Raw genomic sequence first — 14475 nt, 5'->3', positions numbered from 1 at the left:
AGGGGGAGCTAGCTCTACTGTATCTAGTGCTACAATAATCTAAACAGCGTGGTGCTGGCAGATGAGTATACAGACCCATGAAACCAGCTACAGTCCAGAAATGGACCCAAATATATTAGGGAATTCAGTACATAACACTTGAAATCTATAGAGAGAAAAGACGTTGTTTGAAATACATGGTATTGGGTAGCATTCTGGAAGGGAAATAGGAAGTGGGATTTCTACACCCTACCATCTATCAAAATAAATTTCTGATGAATTCTAAATAATGAATGAAAACCTAACACATAAACTTTAAAAAATAATAGAAAAAATGGGAGAATTCTTTCATAACCACACAATGAGGAAGACCTTTGTTAGTATGACACAAAATGTGGTAAAGGATAAACTATACAAAAATAAAAACTTCCTCCAAGTATCACTTGTTAAAAATACTGCATATACTGTTATAGACGTTCTGGAAAGATACATGTAATACTGGCAACAGTGGCTGCCTCTGGGGAATGAGACTGGGAAGACTCACACTAGAACTTTGTACTGATTATGTGTAATTACTTATTTCAAAAATATGAATCATTTTTTGAATTGTCTTCTCCCAACCATCAGCTTAAATAACTGAAAGCTCACCATACAATATGTAATTTAGAAATAACATTGCTCCTAGTACAATGCTTGATGCGTAAGAGGTGCTTCAATTATGCAGGTAGCTATTATTTGCCATGGTCTTCCTACAATGCTAATAATTATTTTGAAGTAAATCATTACTATTTAAAAGTTGGAATTCTATACGTGGTATCACTGCACACTGAAATACAAAATATTCCCCTTTACAAGCACAATCTGTTCGTCAACGCTCAAGCTAACTGGATTCTTTAAATTCCTGCCACACCTCATCACGTTCCCTTTGCACTTACACTCCTGGCCAGCTGTGATTCACAATTTCTGAATGTGCCCTCGCTTTCTTCCGTCCTTTTGAAAATACTGTTTCTTCTGCTAAGAGAACTTGAACCCACCTCTCCCTACTGAAATCATCCTTTTTGGCAGGGCCAGCTCAAATCCCAACTATGCGCAAAGCTCTCCACCAACTGTGTGGATAGGTATACTACGTACACACAAAGGAAGGTAACAAAAGACATAAAAAGACACAAAGGAAGAATGATCAATTGAAAAAGTTATTTATTAAACAAGTTAAATACAAATAAAGGTATATTTAAAAGTTTGACATTATTGGATCCCTTTAAAAGATCTATTCTGGGAAGAAGTATCTTCCAAACTTCCTAATGATAAGGGAAAAGATATCAAATACAACATGTATGAAAAAATTTTAAACACACAAACAATAAAGCACATGGTAAATTCAGAAATAAAACAAACAAAAAACCATACAAACACAAACTACTAATGTACAAAACCAAAACATTCTTGTTTTTAAATGTTTATGGTACATTCACATGAGGGCCAAATCGTCTATGTCCAAGTTAATAAATAGTATATAAACACTGTTTTAAGGTATCATAATTTGTTATACAGAAATCATTGTAGAATGTGCTGGCTGTATAAATTGTTCACATTTAGCAAACATTCATGTATGGACATATTTGCTTAATGAAAAAAATAATATAATTTAAACATTTCAATCTGAGAACAGGGTTTGACAGTTCTGTTGACAAATGCATTATCAAAAAAGTTATTAAAATATTTTTAAAAAGCTGCTTCTGAAAATTTCAGTATTTTAGGGCAGAACGAAAATACCACCTAACCTTGTTTATAAATTCTGATGCTTAGATTCTATGGTTAACACACAAAAATCATGCAACAGAGCAGATTCCTATGGAGCAGCTTCTGTCTTCTTCAGTGGTTCCAAACAGTGTCATACATCCCTGGAAATAGTGGTTTCATGAGATATGGCAGTAGCTCCTGTTTAAAACTCGGCCCAGTAACATCCATCAAAGGCTTTCAAACAGAACTGACGCTGGCAGCACATGTGGAGACCATGGTGTGAATGGGGACTGCCAGTGGATATGAAGACCTTGCTCTGTGTGTGTGTGCGTGTGCGTGTGTGTACCTTAAAGAGGAAATGGGATGCAACAGTTTATTCAGAACAGAAACACGTTTTCCTTATCACATCCCAGTTGTATAAATAACGCAAATCAAAGGTTTAGAATTCTATGAGAGGCAATCTTCCCCCTTTTACCATTCTCCGCAGAGGCCAGCGTTCGGTTACACGCCTTCCAGACCCTGGGGGAGGCCTCCTGCGCCCCCTTCTCAGTCGGAGAGGGAGGGGGAGCGGACAGAGCGGCCGCTGGCGGGGCTGGAGAAAGTGAAGGGCTCCTTGTCCTTCTCTTTGCTCTCGTGCTTGTGCTTGTGCTTGTGCTTGTGCTTGTGCTTCTTCTTCTTCTTCTTGTGCTCATGGTGGTGGTGGTGGTGGTGGTCGCTGTGCTTGGAGGACGCCGGCTCCTTGGAAAACACGGTGAGCGGGGCTGCGGTCATGGGGTGCATGCTCATCTCCAAAGGGGACTGCTCTTTACCTTCAAGATTAAAAACACCCAAATGAATTCCTGTTGGTAACAAGGAAAGTGAAACGGGAGTAAGTAGGAGCTGATGACATTATAGAAAGGAGGGCTCCCTGAGTGTTTACTACTTCCATGGGCGTGAGTGGGACTGGAAGTAGCATCCAAATAAGTACACACAAGGAAGTTCTCAGCATCGTGGCCGGGAAGCTGAATATTTCAATTCCTGCCGTCTATACAGATTATGACATATTCCAGCGTGCTACCAAGTCATTTTCGAAAAATTAACATTTAATATTGTAAAGTACTGTGAAGGGACAATAATGATTACACTTGTGTTGCAGGTGAAGACCCACGCCTGTCCATGAAAACGGCGCCTTTCGCTGCAGTTGGGCCCGAAGGTACTGGGGCAGGGGAACGGCAGCACCGCTGACAGACGCAGAACGTGTTACGCCAAGTGCTGACCGTGACAGCCCCACGAAACTCCCAATCTCTACAGGTCCTGCAGATAATTTCTAGGAACAGGCAAAGCCAACTCTTCGAGCATAGTCAGCACCCTTAGGGGAGTATACAAAGAGAATGTCTCCACTTCAAGAGAAGAGTCACGCCATTAAAAACAAAACCTGAGAATTAGGAGGCCTGAGCTCTGGAATAGGTTCTGCTGTTAACCTTCGGCATGCATTTTATTCTTCTCTCTCTCACCTAAAAGAATGGATCAAATGTCTTTGAAAGTTCTTTCCAGCTCTAACATTCTACCATTCTAGGAACCTACAATAGTAGTTTTCAGACTCCAGTATCGAAGGATTGCTTCCTCCAGGCCCGATAACCCTTGGGCCACAGCCTAAGAAAAAGTGTGTTCTGTATTACTCCAGGGTAACGTCACTGCTGTCCCGGCAGCCAGCTAAGAAACAAGCCTAGGAATCACTGCAGGTCCCTTCCCAGAGCTGGTTGGTTACCAAATCTTGTTATCTTGTTGATTCTCACAACTATCTCTTAGGTCTGCCCCGCCCCGCCCCCTGCCCCCCCCTCCGAAATTAATTAGTGTATTAATTTTAACCATCTCACTTCATCTAGATTATACAGTACTCATCTCCTATGAACTGGTTTCTTTGCTTAAAATGTTTTCTGCTCAAATCCATACTGGCATAGCTGCACAGCACTGGTCCTCATTCAGAGGCACTGTAGTCCCCAAGGGTTTATTTGGCAATGTCAAATGACAACTTTGGTTGTCCTAAGTGGGTGGGGCTGGGGGAGGAAGTATTAGCTGCATCCTGTGGGTAGAGGCTGGGGACACGACAGACAGCCCCCTACAACAAAGCCTTCTCATGGCCAAAACGTCAGTAAGTGTTCTCCGGGGTGTGGAATCCTGCAGCACAGCGACCGTCCTAAAAACAAAGCGGATCACAATACCGTACTTAAAAACTCACTGAGTTCTAATGACAGAACGAAAGCCAAACTCCTTGAACTCAGTGGAAGTTTCTGAAAGATATATTTTATCCAAACTAAAAAACCAGACTTTTCACTAAAATGGACTGCAATGTAGTAGTTTCTTTTCTTTTTTAAAAGGTAAGTTCTCAGTGCTAATTCTGATCTAATCCAACCCCAAAACATGGTTTAAGAAAAAAAAAACATGCATCACCACAGAAATTTTCTAAAATCACTTTCAGCACCAACTTTATTGACAGTTTACAATTTGTCCTGAACTTGCCTTCCCAGCCCTCTCATCCACGGTTCCTCTCTATACACTCTAGAGTAGCCCTTCCTAACGGTGCACGTGGAGATGCTGCCCCCCATGTTTCAAATGCCCTTCCCTTATTTCTTGTCTGACTCACACATTCATTTAACAAGTATCAGCAATGACACAGCAACTAGAGAAAAAAGTGATGGACTTGGCAGACCTGAGTCCTCCTGCAGCTTACAATCTAGCAAAGAAAGAAGAAACTGAATAACTACATATGAGCAATAAAAAGACAAAACATGAAGTGAAACGAGAGCAGAACAGGAGGCTTAAATTAGTTGGGGGTGGACGCTGGAGGGCATCAGAGGCAAAAGTCTCCAACAAGTCATGTTTAAGCTACAGCAAGGGAACAGAAAAGAAAAACCATTTTAGGCTCTTTAATAATTTAAAACTCAGCTCACATGTTACTTCTTCGGGAACCTTTCCCCAAAATGCACTCTCTGCCCCATTGGTCCTTTCGTATGCCCACAGCATGACACAGGTGAGGAAATTAAGGCACAGAGAAACTAAGTGACTTGCTCAGGGCGGTACTGGCAGATCTGAGCTGCAAAACAAGGGCGCGACACCAGAACCTGTGCGCTGGCCCACTCTGCCTGTCCGCACGTAGCACGGCACCCATGGCAGCACACCTCACATCTCTGGGGGGTCTCTCGTTCGCCTCTTACGTTCCTCGGAAAAGGCAGGCTCTTTCCCACCTTTGCATCTCAGCGTGTCACACAGTAGCAGCCCCTACACCCCCACCTCCTCACCCTCGCCACGCTTGCTAAACTAATGAATTAACAGAATTATGCAACTGTCATGCTTCTTTTTAAAGAGAATGTCAGATGAACTTGAGAGCAAGTAAATGCCATTGAAGGTCACTGATTTTGAAGGCAGAGGGATAAAGCACAGAAGTATCATAGGTCATCAAACGGTGCTGATTGACTACTGTTACTTCCTTTTTGTCAGGCACTGTTTCAATTTTTAGAGCAAGTGAACAAGTCGGGCAAAGTTCCTGCTATCAAAAAAATTACATTTTTATATTCATAAGTTTTTGGTAAAGCTAACACTAATAATAATGCAAAAGCTAAATAAAGAGATTATTTATCTATAGAAGCAAGTCTGGTGACCTGTATCTTTTGTAATAATTAGTACCCAGGTATTCTTAAGGTTAAGAAGAAAATTGAGGGATACCTCTTGTACAGTATCAGTGAAACATGTCACTGTATCAGTGATTTTCAACTGGCGCGCCACAAGAATTTTTAAAACATGCAACACCTGATTATTTATGAGGGGCACCGACCTCTTTCCCCTTTGACTGTCAAATGAAAAACTGACAACCAACCCAACAACAGTTGTTGATGCTGCTGTCCAATGTGAATTAATCAAAATTATATCATTTTCCCCTGTCAGATAGGCAAAAAATACATTTTTTGATGTGCCTCAGAATTTCAATAATTACCTTATATGTACCAAGAGATGAAAAAGGTTGAAAATCGTTGCACTATATGGTTTTAATTTAATTTTAAATAAGTTACACAAATATGGTCATTCTATAAAAATAAATAAGTAGTTCCGCATCAAGTGGGTACACAGCCAGGCGGTGAGGAGAGGTAGTAAGAGACGTGAAAACCTCACGCACAAATTTCTTTAGCGCCTGTCTCATTATGTAGTCTGTCTATATCAACAGACTCTGCAGCTTTCCAGCTGGCTGTCTGCACTGCCGGGGTCTGTGGTCCTTTCCTGCTCCGAGGGAAGCTTCATCATCTAACCCTGAACACCCGCCAAGCTACTTGGATTGCAGAAAAGCCAATAGTTATATTGGAAAGTACACTTTCCAGCAGAGGTAACTGCCAATGGACAACCGAGTGTGCATGGGGGTACTCTCTTCCAAGGAATGCTTATAACCAACCACTTCAAAAGTAATGCTTTGCATTAGAAATATATTACTTGATTATAAACCTTGCATTTCTCTTCACTTGTATTGTCTCATTATGAAAACAGTGGATTAGCTAGATCCAAGGAAGAAAGGGTTAGGAACCAGGCTCCTCAGGACAGCCAGCTGATGGCAGGTCTGGTAGACGATTTGCAAGATGAGCCTGAACAACCTGGTGTAACAGCAAGCAAGTTAAAGTTTCCCAACGGGCTCACGAGTCAGCTTAAGAGGTTCTCGCTGTCCAAAGGTGGGACAATTTAAATGTTGATAAGGATAATAACTGCAATGGGAGGATGTTAGTGAGCAAATTCATTATTTTGAAAATTATTAAGTAAGCAGACTCAAGCCTTTATCTTCTTCCTATATGACGTATACTACTGGAAAATAACTGGTGAAGGGAATTTAGCTTTATAAAAATAATCCAGTTTATAAATAAAAATGGAAAGATAAATTAGAATATTACCATCTTACAATCCTCAGAGTTAATGGAACTAAGCCTTTAACATCTCAGTAACTAACCTGAAAAAAGCCAACCAGACATTGTATGCTTCCAGACTGAAGGACACATCACTACCTACAAACCTGTTATGCTTCTAGACACAGCTACAAATTTACAGAAAATACAGAGGACTCTACCACATTAATTATACCAGAGGCCTACAATTAGCAAAATATAGACTTACAATAACTACAGATGAAAAACCTGGTTTCTTTAACAAATACATTGTAAAGGAGGGGAAAAAGAGATAAAAAGATCAACTGAAAACTTTAAAGTTAAAATGATACAAAGGATATATCAGCCAATTGCAATATATAGACTTTATGTGTACACTGATTCAAACAAATGAATTGTTAAAAATAAAAATAATGGTATTTATGAGTCAATTAAAGTTTAAATAGTGACTAATTTAATGATACCAAAAAACCCAATTTTTAAACGTGTATTACTGTGGCTATGTCTTTTTGAAGTCGTTATCTTTTAGAGATACATACTAAATTATTTAAAATGATGACATGTGGGATTTGCTTCAAAATAATTCAGAAAGGTGGACATGGGTAAGAGTATATATTAGGGATCCACTATACTCATCTGACCCCCTCAGTTTTGCATAATAAAGCATTTTTTAAAATGGAGACATTAAGGCAATATGGCTCTATCCATGAAAATACTAAATGTCCGTATTCTTTGATTAAGTTCATTTCCAGCATATATCCTACAAATGTACAGAGACATATTCTAATATTCATTAGGCTTGTATTTATAACAATAGTACATCTGATAAAATCTAATGATATTCTATCTAACTACCACCTACGTATTATTTATTCATATTTTTGTTTGCTTGATCTCTATCTTTCCTAACTTTTACCAGGTCTAATCTAAGGTGATAAGAAAGTACAATCTCCTTCCCATGTGGAATTGTATGTATTAACAGTCAGATTTGGGAAACATATGAATTTACTTTCACATTAGCATAAGAAGGTCATCTCCATTGGAAAAAAAACGCATATATTGCCACCCCCGACACAAACATTTACACATATAATTTCACATATTACTACAGGGGCCTATAAGAAACCTGGGGACTTGAGGCCCACTCACTTTTAAGTTAATTACAGTCCATTCACTGACTTGAAATATATTTCTCTATTGTAGGATAGCAGACATATCAGAAAAAGTACACACACACACACATTTCATATTCCATATCATGTTACATAGAAATAATAAAACAGATGTTCGGTTTCCTTGTTCTACCCACCATAGAATCTTTCCTGGAGACCTATGCCCTATGGTTAAGAGTTTTCTGCAGTCAATTTAACAAATGCAAAACAAACAGAAAGAGGTACAAATGCAAAACAAATAAAAGCCCAATATGTAAGTTTTCCAACCCATCGATAAAAGTGCTGATATCAGACAGTGAACCTGTTAAATTCATTCACATTAGGTATAAGTTTAAATTTAATACAAAACCTGCAGTTTGTATTAGAAGAATTGTAAAGTCTGTTCTTTGGATTCTTTAGATCACTATAAAAAAACTGTACAATTATGTCATTAAAATTTAAGAAAAAATGGAAAGTCTGTTTTCTATACTAGAGTTTCAACAGAAAGAACTGTAGGGCTCTTGCTTTTGGCTTTTGCTTTAGAGGGTTCCACGCACCCAAACAGTGCTTCGCTGACTTAAGCAAGAAGGCGTTCCACATGCTGCAGCCCTAGCCAGGCAGCTGCAGGAACTCTCCTTTTCTCCCCCACGGAAACCACTAGGAATCCCCCCCCCCCCACTGCTTCTGTTCCTGCTCCTCCGCTCTCTGCGCTCTCTGCGTAGGTGGGCAATGCTCAACCGCCTGGGGAGAGAGACCAGGCTGCAGTGGCGGGAGAGAGGACGTGGTGTGCTGAACCAATCACCATGGCAACCGTAAGCCCTTCCTGCAAATCCCCTTCCTTACCTCAGGAGAGGCAAAAGAAATAGAAAGTAAGAGAACTACTTCTGTAACCTCTCCTTTCTTACCCCAAATGGCTTAACCTACCACACATCCATCATCCCCACCCTTAATTACTCTTCTATCATGTGCAAGAAAAAATTGGAAGAACAGTTAAAAAATATAAACCATGCCTTTCTTCTAACCCATTTCCACCTCTTCCTTATCTGGCCCAAACCCTCGTTCTTTTCCGACTCCTCCCAGATGACATCTGCTACACATTCCAGGTCTCAATTATCATCTGCTTGCTGCTCTAAAGGACCCATCTCAGACTTCATCTCAGCTCAAGAATAAAGGAAACAGGGGTCCCCAACTCAAAAGTCTTGGACCTAAGGAGACCGCAAAAATAAGTAAAGAGACTACCATGTGCAAACAAATGGAATCAGTGAAACAGCACATCCCTATCTAAAAGGGTCTCTCAGTTAATTCTTTTTCAAGAGAAGCTGGAAATTCAGATTTTTGTGTCAAATACAAAAACTTCTGTAAGACTTCTAAAGACCAAATAAAAGATGCCTCAGTTGAATGAACTGAAGAAGGCCAAAACAACAACAACAAAAAAAAACCAACAAAAAACAAACAGAAAAAACCCATTCGTGAACTTTAATCTAGGGTCCCTAGGGCCTGAAGAGTAGGTCACAGTTCCCCTGACCACTGTCCTTTCTCTCCCTCCTTTCATGAACCCTGACTCTCAAGCCCAGGCCAGGAAGACCCACTGGAGGAGACCCCTGGCTCCTGCTGGAAGGCAGGAAGAGAGGAAGCACCTGTTTTCCTGGCAGCTTCACCTGGGTTAGGTCAAAGCTGTGCTGGTCATTCCGAAAGGCGGAGCTAAAAGTGCCCCTTCTCTCAGAAACAGTGTTACGCACAGCGGCCAGGCTTGGGAAAGTTATCTATCAAAAATAATAAGGTATCTAAAGGAAAACTGTATTTAGGGCCCCAAATAAATACGTGTAGATAAATCTAAACCTTTGGCACCCTACCATTTGAAAAATAAAGGTTTTCTAAATTCTAATAATAACACTGTTGAATTTAAAGACTTGCTCAGTGGTCATAGGGTACTGAATAGCATAAATACATTTAAAGAAATTTCAAATGCACATTAAAGAATATATTCAAAATATAAGTTTTATAGATCAGCCTATAAATAATATATTGGTATACATTTTGTCTCATGACATAGGTCACTACACTAATAACTAAAGTGAAAAATTTTAAGCTTTCCTATTCCCTACCACGTGCCTTATATCTCTTCCCCAGTCTTCCCATGATGCCACAAGACTTGTAAGACTGTAAAGAGAGATTCCCAAAAAAGTAAAAAATGTATTTAAAAAGAAAATACAACACAGTAATACAAAAGCACATTGTAGGGCACAAAAAGGTGTTAAGATTTGTTTCTACATAGGTTAGTGTGCCATATCACTGAGAAAAACCAAACAAATGTATTTAGATTATTTTCTGTAACAGGAACTTATTTGACAGTTGAAATTCACAGTATTTATTTTTTAAAGGCATAAAAGGCAGGCAGAAACATCACTCTCAAGCTGATTCAGAAGTCTGAAACACCCTAAATTTTATAATTTTTAAAAATGTAAAAAATTTTACATGTCTAATAAAATTTTTAAAACTATTGACAATAAAGCAAAATTACACCAAAACAAAACAGAACAAAACAAAACAAACCCCCTCAAAACCCAAGAGAATACAAAACCAACAAGGTTGGTTGCCAAAATTCACTTATCAAAGTAAGAGCTAAAGTCTCCAGCTGATTTCCTTCTGAAATACATCTTGTGGTTCTCCTACAACAAATGCATAAAGCGCAGAGATACAAAGCACCGAACAGTCTGGGTTGCAACATCAAAATACTCTGAGGTGTTCCTTTTGTTTGAAGCCTCCTCTTAATTACAGTTGGTTCCCTAAGCTCCTCAAATCAATAAACAGTTACTTTCTTGTTTATATCATGAAAACATGGTTTGTATAAGCAAAACCCATCCACTGAAATTTTAAAGCCAGATTAATGACTTTTGGAAAAACTATTCATTAAAAGTGATTTTGCTTATGTATCTTGTTCTTCACTCCCTGTTCCTCCAGAACTTGAAGGCTGAATCTTTTCATCAGCGTCAACTGTTTACTCTTTATTTGGATTATAATCTTCTCCTTTCAAGAAGAGTAAGGCGAAGACAATGTAAAACAGTAGGATAGGTAATAAACATATCTAAACTGAATTACCTTTCATAAATAAGCCTGACTAGTATGAAATAATTTCAAAGTCAAAACATGCTAGTTTTCTAGGTATGGTATCAAGTCTTCATGATTGAACCAACTGTAAAATGTTTAGGGGAAAGGAGAAAGGAGAAAAAAATGGCTTTTTTGTGTGTGTTATGAAAGCATAGAGGGACAGATTTGATGATTCCTACTGAGGCTGACATTTTCATATTTTAATATTCTTAGAAAAAGCCCTACAAGGGAAGAGCAAAATGTTAACACAATAGGTAGCTTTAAATGAGGAAATGATTTTTTCCCCTTCCTTTCTACTTTTCTGTTATTCCCAAGTTTTACAAAATAGGAGTAAATTACTTTCGAAACAGCAAAGTCTAATTTAAAAGTCTTTGTTAGTTATTTCAAAGTCAATGTGTTGCAAGTAAAGCAAGTCCTCAGATCTATATTTTTAATGTATTTTTTAAGTTAATAAATTTTATGTTGTACACCTGAATCTAATATAACATTGAATGTAAAAAAGAAAAAAGAAACGAAACTTTATGAAGTTTATAGATTTGTTTGTGAGCAAAAACATAACCACTGTAACTCACCTGTTCCCTTCCGTGCGAGTTCCAGGCCCCACGGGGGCTTGGCGGTGGGCGCGCCGTCACTGGCTGGTGAGTGCGGGGGCATCAGCGCAGGCCGAGAGCTAGCTGGTCGGTACTTCGAGAGCCCTAAAATGCCAAATGAGGAGAACAGGAATTCGTTTCTTTGTTTCCCAAAAGGAAAAAAAAAAAAAAGCCTGACAGACTTTTATAAGCTAACTTTTAAACCAGAAGCAGTTCAACAATAAAATTTTAATAATAAGAGTAGTTTTTACTGCTGAAAATACCATTTGATTTAACCTATTTAAGTCTAAGAACAACACACATTCAAGAAAGTTAGGAAGTTTGACTACCCTGCTGAACATATAAAATGGATTCTACGTTCTGGGGCAGAAACCATGTCATATACCTTAATATTTACACAGAACTTTGCATACAGTAAAGATTGCCAGCTACCACCCCCTCAATTTGCTAATAAATTCCATTATACTATTTACTCAATATATAGATAAAATAATTTAGGGATTAGGAAGATATTTAAAACAGGAAATGTTTTAATGGTATAATATGAACAGCAGTGTAATAGGTATCACCCAGGTTCTGATTCCAAATTATCAACAAATTAGATACATAAACCAGGTAAAACACTGATCTCTCTTTGTCTCAATTCCTTCATCTGTCACATGTAAAAGTTTTAAGATTTGGGTCTAGCCCTGATTTGGCTATTGCTGGATGTGCCCTTTAGGGCAAGTCATTTGATAGCTCTCTGCTCAAGTTTTCTTACCTATAAAATGGATAGAATAGATAAATAATTGTTAAGATCTCCTACAATTATAAAAGACAAGAAATTCATGACCTGTAAGTTTTCAAATATATCTTAGGCCATATCCTACCGGAACTCAGTTCTCAAATTCTGTTAGCTCATCCTAGATTACTAGACAGTGAAAAATAGTCTAGGTCTCATAGCTAAAATTAAGCAGAAAGCCAAACAAACTTAGAACAAGGTGGTAAGAGTAACTTTGCCAAAATGTAACATGTTAGGGAAAAAACTCATTCAAATGTAAATGCCATAAAAAACAACCAGCATGGAGTATGAATAGGATTTTCCAATGAAAAGGAACAGTACTCAGAACAATAAATATGCCAAATATTTAAAAAATAAAATAAAATGAAAAATTAAAAGAAACACGTGTTTTTCTTTATTCCTTTGCTCATAATTGTTATAATCTGATAAAATCTAATATTTTATTTTATACCAGTTGCTTTTAAACTTTACAGTTGTTCACTTAAAAATAAAGCAAGCCCTAGCCGGTGGCTCAGGGGGTTGGAACGCTGCATCATACATTAAAAGGCTGTGGATTCATCACCGGTCAGGGCATATACCTAGGATGTGGGTTTGGTCCCTGGTCCGGGCATATACAGGAGGCAACTGATCAATGTTTCTCTCTCACATCGATGTTTCTTTCTCTGTCTCTCTGTCTCTCTCCCTTTCTCCCTCTCTCTCAAATCAATAAACATATCCTCAGGGGAAGAGTAAAAATAAGTAAACAAAGCAGAACAACTTAGAAGAGTAATGTCACGTGAACTCTCTTGATCATCCCACTGACTGCAGTATATTCATCTTACCGGGAGTTGATGGTCTTTCAAGCATGTTCAAATGATGAGAAATGAAGGCCTGGCTATCATGAACAGTATCCATATCAATCTCTTCCTCATCTTGAGAACTTGAAAACTAAAACAGACACATAGACCAAAAGGGAAAAAGGGCCATTATATCACTTTATGTTTGGATCTTAGCTCCTAGGAAAAGTAGCAGAAAGGCCACAGGATACACCCCCAATAATCTTAAAAGGAAAAGTAATGTCTTTTTCTCAAAAAGTATTGAGAGAGAGAAGAGATCATGTGGTCCAGCCTCCAAAAGAAGCTGACTGGAAATGATTGGAAATTTAACAGCAACTGAAACCTATTCCTGTGTTATGGGAGAGCAGTGAGCTGTGGTAGATCATGCACACATAGTTCCTCCCCAGAGAAGCAGGTGATAATAGAAGTTAAACAGTTGGCTGGAATGTTTTAGAGATGGACCTGTGGGTTCTTTTAGGATTCAGTCTGTCCCGCCTGTTACTAAGGAAAAAAACCATTGCAAATATTCACAAAGATTTACAAGAAGGTGAATATCCTACACTGTTAATACAGGTTTAACCTGTATTTCTTACTCTGATTTTGAGTTTGACTTTACTGCTATCCTCATTCTTCTCCAGTATTTGACCAGGTTCTAGTGGGGACCCCAGTGGTGTATCAGACTTCCTCTTCACTCCCTGCTGATGAGCTGATATATTACATGATGCTTCCTTGGCAAGGTGATCATCTTCCTGCGGCAATATTTAAGATCAAAATTAGATTTCTGAAGACAAATAACTCATTTTATAGCTGAAAACTAAGAGCTACAGCACCCATGCAGATTAGAGCATGCCCAGTGACTGAAAGTTATCAGCAACGGGCTTAAAATAAATCTCACCTTTTCCTGTCCACTGTTTGTTTGTTTTTTTGGAAGAGGGGGGTGGGGGAGAGAGAAAAGTTATTTAAGTGAACTTTGAGAGCTTTCCCAAAAGAATATATCTTTTGGTGTCTGTCACTTTCTCCTCTTATCCCTAAGACTCCAAGTACAAATGTGGATAAATTAACATATATAGGCAAGAATTATAAACATACTCATTTCCACAGATTTATAACTATTCAGATCTAGAAGAGCTCTTTAATGAGACTCTTTTTTTTCTACACTTGATCTTAGCCAAAAGGCCGAGAAGCGATAGAGGCTCTTTTTTTCTATGGAAAGATTTACCTTACTACTTCATAACCCAAATTCTAGGATACATTTTAAATTTACAACAAATAAGTTCAATTATATTTCAGAAAATCTAGGTGACTAAGTAATTTTAAATGACTATTTCTAACTAGAATAGAGAGAATCTGTGTTGTAAAGTGTCAAAACACCAGTAGGGAATTGCCAGGCAAGTAACCTGGTCTAAATATTGG

The 14475-nt window shown here is 38.4% G+C and overlaps 1 protein-coding gene across 2 annotated transcripts in view; it reads right to left on the bottom strand.

Moving 5' to 3' along the window:
* Nucleotides 1-1158: 1158 nt before the first annotated feature.
* Nucleotides 1159-14475, bottom strand: part of TAF2 (TATA-box binding protein associated factor 2) — a 59356-nt gene continuing 46039 nt past the window's right edge. The window contains exons 24-27 of one of the 2 annotated variants that reach the window (XM_090283417.1): nt 13656-13811; nt 13069-13174; nt 11449-11571; nt 1159-2558 (exon numbers count right to left, since the gene is read on the bottom strand). In XM_090283417.1, the coding sequence (XP_090139543.1) occupies nt 2266-2558; nt 11449-11571; nt 13069-13174; nt 13656-13811 (678 nt within the window). In that variant the 3' untranslated portion in view covers nt 1159-2265. The remainder of the gene's footprint in view (nt 2559-11448; nt 11572-13068; nt 13175-13655; nt 13812-14475) is intronic. The other variant, XM_090283418.1, reaches the window with a different exon arrangement.

The sequence above is a fragment of the Furipterus horrens genome, unplaced genomic scaffold (assembly GCF_987537825.1).
Source record: "Furipterus horrens unplaced genomic scaffold, mFurHor1.1.pri manual_scaffold_7, whole genome shotgun sequence".
NCBI classification, from domain to species: Eukaryota; Metazoa; Chordata; class Mammalia; order Chiroptera; family Furipteridae; genus Furipterus; species Furipterus horrens.
This window is presented reverse-complemented; position numbering and strand designations above follow the sequence as displayed.